The sequence below is a fragment of the Hemicordylus capensis genome, chromosome 6 (genome assembly GCF_027244095.1).
Source record: "Hemicordylus capensis ecotype Gifberg chromosome 6, rHemCap1.1.pri, whole genome shotgun sequence".
NCBI classification, from domain to species: Eukaryota; Metazoa; Chordata; class Lepidosauria; order Squamata; family Cordylidae; genus Hemicordylus; species Hemicordylus capensis.
In genome coordinates, this window is record NC_069662.1 from 35,157,591 (window position 1) to 35,163,590 (window position 6,000).

Here is a 6,000-nt window from a genome sequence, read left to right on the forward strand (position 1 = left end):
CCATCAATTCTGCATTACTCACACACGTAGGTGAAGCCATCCTCCTCCTCTTCCCCTTGAGCTGGGGATGCTGTCGTCAGGGTCAACGGGGTGGGATGGGGAGAGACTTCTTCTTCCACCTCTTCTGCCAGGACCTCCTTGCCATCTGAGCCCCCTATCTCCGTCAAGATGACCTCCTGGGCAGCCTCCTCCTCAGTCACTTCTGACAGCTCCAGGACCTCCTGCAGATGCTGGGATTTTCAGAGAGAATGTTTAGACACAGGAGCATTCGTACCAGCCTTATAGCAAATCAGACCATTGGCCCACCTAGCCCAGTATCAGTGGCATAACCACCACTGAACAAGGGCAGGGAAAATGCCTCTGAGCCACATAGTGCCCAGGGTCCCCTCGTCCACCCCTGCACCCAGCCAGCGAACAAAGCACTTGCCAGCTAGGAAAGATAGGTGTGAGTCCCTTGCATGACTTAGTTGCCAGCTGGGTGCTTCCTTTCTCCCCTTTGCTCCAAGTGAGGGAGAAGAAAGAAGCACCCAGCCGGCAAAGCAAGTGCTGGCTAGCTGGGATCGGGCAAGGAGCCACCTGTCCACGCCCTGCTGTCGGCCACACTCCCTGCGTTGGTGGGCTTCTGATGATGGCGCAAGGCCAGTGTGTAGTGATGGATCTGCCATGAAGGCAGGTGGCGGCCTGTCCCAACCTCCCTAGAAATATAGGAAGCTGCCATATACCGAGTCAGACCGTTGGTCCATCTAGACCATTGGTCTACCCTTCAGTATTGTCTACACAAATTGGCAGCGGCTTCTCCAAGGTTGCAGGCAGGAATCTCTCTCAGACCTATCTTGGAGATGCTGCCAGGGAGGGAATTTGTGGAACCTCAGATGCTCTTCCCAGAGCGGCTCCATCCGCTAAGGGGGATATCTAACAATGCTCATGCATGTAGTTTCCCATTTATATGCAACCAGGGTGGACCCAGCTTAGCAAAAGGGACAAGTCATAGGAACATAGGAAGCTGCCATATACTAAGTCACAAGACCAGCTCTCCTCCCTAATACCTATGCCCCTGTCCAGTATCATCCACTCTGTCTAGCAGTTGCTCTCTGAGATCAAGCAGAGTGATAGCGATTTCCTTGGCCAAGTTATATTTTTTACAGGCGATACGAGGAAATGGCTTAAGCCTGAGACCAGGGGCGTAGCTAGGGGAGAGGGGGCCTGCCTCTCTGGCAGCCCCCCCAGAGTGAGGGAAACAATGAAGAAAATAGGGAGGGAGGGAGCTGGAGGGCCCTCAGGAGCTGGGGGCCCGTGTTCTTTGAATCCTTTTGCTCAGTTATAGCTACGCCCCTGCTTGAGACCTCATGCAAACAAAGCTTGTGCTCTACCCCTGAGTTATGGCCTCTCTCCTTGACCACATACTCCTGGAGTGTGAACCTTTATATTCACCTGTATCGGGAACAAAAATGTCGTTTGTGCTGTAGTCCGTGAGCACAGCTGCAACCATTGCCTGTCTATGTGTTGCTTTCTTGTATCCCTTCAATGTTCAGTTTAAAAGGGGACAACCAAAAGCAAGCTGGCTTCAGCCTAAGTATGTGAATTCAAATTCAATTGCCATTCTTTGGTAAGGTCTCTGAAGATATCTCCTCCTCTGAAAGAGTCCCTCCCTTTTAATCCCTGCGTTTGCCAAAAGCTAAAAGGTTCTTTCCTAGCTAAATGAATTGCCTGCCTGCCTGCCTAATGAAAGACCCATAGAAGTCAGAAACCTGCCCAGATATTTACAGCCAATGTGCTTTTTGTCCAACAGCCAATCTGCAAATCTCTGAAGTCCACTCATTTATCACACGTAGATCACACCTTTCTTCTAAAGAGTCTATGGGCATACATGAGGTTATCCTAATTTTATCTTTACAAAACCCCTGTAACTCAGGCAGAAAATTAATGACTTACACAAAGCTGTTAAATAAACTGTACAGGGACTTGGACCCAGTTGTCCCCAATCCTATAGTGCAGAGCGTCTCAGGCTTGGGCTCCCAGATGTTGTTGGACTACAATTCCCATCAACCCTAGCCACAATGGCTGAAAAACCCAACCATCTGGGAACCCAAGTTTGAAAACCCCTGCTCTAGCAATTGCACTCTGTCCACTCCCACCATGCGGATTCTCTCTGCTTTTGCAAAGGAATTTTGACGTGTTTTATGCATCTGACGTTCACATGCCTGGGAAATCCAGGGGAGAATGAGAAGGATTGTCTACAACTGTCTGGGCTATTATGTCAAAAACACATGGTGTTTGCGTTCTTTAAGGATGTTTTGATTTGAACAAATCTTTGTCTTTTGTTTGATTGCCAGCTGACCAGATGCCATCGATGCTGTGTTCTTGCAAGTGAGGTCTGGAGCACAGCTTGGATTTCTAAATCCTGTTTGATTATAAAACATGCAAACCTTTTAGAACAGTAACCAAGTTTTGTGACTTGGCTTTGCACTTTCTATTGATGGCCAAGTCAGTGCTTAGTGTTTATCAAGCCTGCCTTTGGTTTCCTAAGCCTTCCTCTAAGCCTGTTATTCTTGACAAATATAAATATGTTTCTTTAAGTACTGGCATTTTGTCTGGGTGGCTTCTGAGGTTCTGCCCTATATCCCCTCTGTGCCCTGGAAGGCCTCTAGTTTTTGCACTACTACATGTTTGCAGAATGTGTCGTGTGCCACGCTGAATGCAGCCCACTAGACATGTCTAGTGGCTGCCAGGAACGCAATAAATCTTCTGTTTTGCAGCATGCCTGGGGCTGCAAAAACAGGGGATTATCAAGTGCCTGATGGAACACAATACAGTACGTGGCCCATGGATTGTATTCAGTTTGGGAGCTCACCAGTTATGCAGGCCTGCACTGCTCAGTGGCCATATAGCAGGAGTGCTCTGAGAAAAGGAGCGGCCCTTTCATGAAGCAAGGTGAGGCAATCACCTCAGGTGGCAGACTATTGGGGTGCTAGCAGGGCGGCAAGGAGGAGTGTAGCAAGCTTGGAGAGGGCCCTGAGACAAAACGTTAAGATGGATCCCCTGCCCCCACTTCTTCTTTGGAGAAGTGAGAGTGGGAGAGTAAAGAGCAAGCTGTCACCCAGGTGGAGGACCTGCCTCCTTCAGAGGCCCACAAACAGAGGTGCTCCTACCCCTGGACTTGGGAGCCAAGTCCAGGTCCTCCATACCCCCGGGGGCCCCCAAATCCTCTTTAGTCTGTCCTGGGTGGTGTGGTAGCCCTTCTGTGCTACTGGCCCACGCTTCACTGGGCAGCCAAGTGTGATTGTGACCTGCGCCGGGTGCTTTAGAGACAGAGGGGGGAGTGGGGAAAGAAATATGTGGGGTGGGAATATGTTAAGTTGTGTGTTGAAATGTTTCTGCTAATGTATATTTGCATAAATATACCTGTTTTGTATTCTTACGTTCTTTGGAGTTTAATTGCCCTGAAGAAGCCATGTGTTTACTGTGTGTGTCACGATTTGTGTGTGCATAGGGGGATGATGCTTGACTTGCAGTGGGGTGGGGTGGGGTGGGGGCGCTCCAAAGGCCTTTAGGTCCAGGCTCCCAAATTACCTAGGTGCACCTCCGCCCATGAACATTTGTGTTCCCCCACATTCAATTATAGCTATTTTCTTGCGGCAAAATATTGCCCTCCTCCCACCAGAGTGGCTCATTGGGCCTGCTCTGACCTTTGTAAACTTGCAGGGAGCACCTGTCCTCACACTCCTTGCAAAGCTTGCAAGAGGCACGAGGAGAGGAGAGGGGGGCTGCTGGCAACCTTTCCTCCTCCCTGTCCCTCAAGCACTTTCAAAGGTTGCAAGAGTTGGATTTGAACGGGGGGGGCTGGCTCCTCAGGGGCATGGGACAGGCAGCATGTTGCTCCTCACTTCAGGCACCCCAGTGACTTGGGCCACTCCTGGTTGGATAGCAGGAACAAAGGAGACACAGACTTTTGTAACCAGCATAATTACCCCGCTGTAACTCTTTCAGTTTTGTTTGTTGTGGCTTTAAAATTTAAAAGGAAGTGAATTGGTGGTAGCAAATACGCAGTATTGATTTATTCTCGAGTTCTGTCCAGATGTTCTCCGAATGTGTATGCTGGAGGGGTCAGAATCAATTGTGCTTGCTACTGTCTGCTCCCAACTTCCATCTCTCAGTAGAGCCTAAATGTGAACACATTATATGAGGGTAGGCTCTTTCCATGTGATTGGGACCTCCTCAGTTGCACAAGCAGAGCCCCACTATCTATTTAAAATGCACTACACATACAATTTGTTCACATGTAAGCTCTGTTCAGACCTTTGGCCGAACACATGGAACTCAGGAGCAAGGAGAACAGGCACGATTTTCATACACATCACACGTTCACAGAATGTCTGCCTTGTAGGTTAACCCACTCACCCTTGGAACTGAGCAGGTAGAGAGAAAACTCTACTTTATCAGACTCCTGGTTCCATGGATGCACGTAAAAATGCATCTTCCCCAGTCTCTGTAGCACTCCCTTCTCTAGCTCTAAGATCTGGTGGATCATGAATAGGGCTAGGAGCCACAGGACAACTGAGTTTTCCTTGCTGAAGAATGGAGTTTGGGGAAGTTGTGAACTGGGACTGCCACATTATGCGGGTGGAAAGTGAAGCCCAGTGACTGGAGTCAGGCAAAAAGCTAGGACGCCTGAATTCTGTTTAATAATAAATAAGATAGAGCATGGAGAAGTGAGAGCCGGAACTCCTGGGTTCTCTTAAATGGTGAATGAGCAGATAGAAGGTCTAATGGGTCGGAACAGGGAGAGCTGGGAGTGATCAGTCAAGTTCTCTAGGGAAACGGAGCGGCTTGAGGAGTTACATCTGAAAGCTAAAACTCTGGTTCTCCAGGTAAAATACCAGAGCAGAATCTAGGGAGCTGAAGCTAAGGAATAGTAATTCCTAGGTTCTCCTGGCAGGGCAGAGAATGTAAGTAGCTCTAGCCAGAGAGACTGGGAGCCAGAACTCCTGGGATTTTTGCCAGACTTCGTGGTGAATAACCACCGGTCACTTGGGATGATTTGTTACATAAAGGGACCACATGCAGTTCCCAGACATTGCCAAGCAAGGACAAGGGTTTCCAGTAAGCTGGAGCCAACCAAGGTGGTGGTGGTTTTACCACCAGTAAAGGCCCAGTGGGTATAGGGCATGGGCAGCCCGGCACCCCCTGGGATATTCCAGGGGATTCTGGGTCACACTTGCATATTATGTGAGGACAGGATGGCTGGCCATTCCGGAAGCAATAGAAAATCTTAGACTCACACGCTGCTTCTAGTGTGCCAGGCACCTTCTGAATTGTGTGCCCCCAAACAGCTGCCTATACCTCCTATGCATTTCAGCTGCTGCCCCTGCCTCTAAGTGATGGGGTGGGGGTGCCAGGGAAAAGGAGATTCTCACCTTGAGCATCAGAGCTTTTCTTTCCTCCTCGGAAGTTAACTCCTCTCTCTGTCCCTGAGTTGTCCTCAGTAGCGCCCCCACGAGCAGCAGCTGCATCATGACCCCAAACTCCATGGCGTTCCCCTTTCCTCTGGGCCTTGGCAATGGCGTCCAAATGGAATGGGGAGGGAGGGGAGGGAATCCGTTCCCCTCAATCTGCCCAAATCCACTCACGAATGACACTGCCTGCCTCTCTTTCTTGGAATTCACTGCTGTCTGCCCACTCAGGCGATGTTGGGGCAGAAGTGGGGGGAGGAACAGAGCTCTAGCCAGCCAGAAGCCGGAATGTCTAATCGGATCCAGATGTGGAAGAGGCCAAAGCCTCACCCAGGCTGGATTGTGACGGAGAACTCTGTGTGGCTTGTCACCTGGCCAGTTTTCATCCAGACTAACTCCTTGGGGCGGGGGGGGGGGAGGTAGTCCTTGATTTCTTTTAAAATTTAACTTTTATTTTGCTTTTTAAAATCTAGACTCTACAGTACTGAGGCTTTTAAGTGTGCTGACCTTGCTGTGGATTACTGGCTGTCAATAGGAAGAAGCTACAGTC

General features: G+C 49.6%; 1 protein-coding gene across 1 annotated transcript in view; it reads right to left on the reverse strand.

Annotated features, from left to right (window-relative positions):
- CLEC11A (C-type lectin domain containing 11A) overlaps positions 1–5,708 on the reverse strand; it is a 28,463-nt gene extending 22,755 nt beyond the window's left edge. Inside the window, exons 1-2 of the mRNA XM_053262973.1 lie at positions 5,415–5,708; positions 23–230 (exon numbers count right to left, since the gene is read on the reverse strand). Of these exons, the coding sequence (XP_053118948.1) occupies positions 23–230; positions 5,415–5,528 (322 nt within the window). The 5' untranslated portion in view covers positions 5,529–5,708. The remainder of the gene's footprint in view (positions 1–22; positions 231–5,414) is intronic.
- Positions 5,709–6,000: the final 292 nt, after the last annotated feature.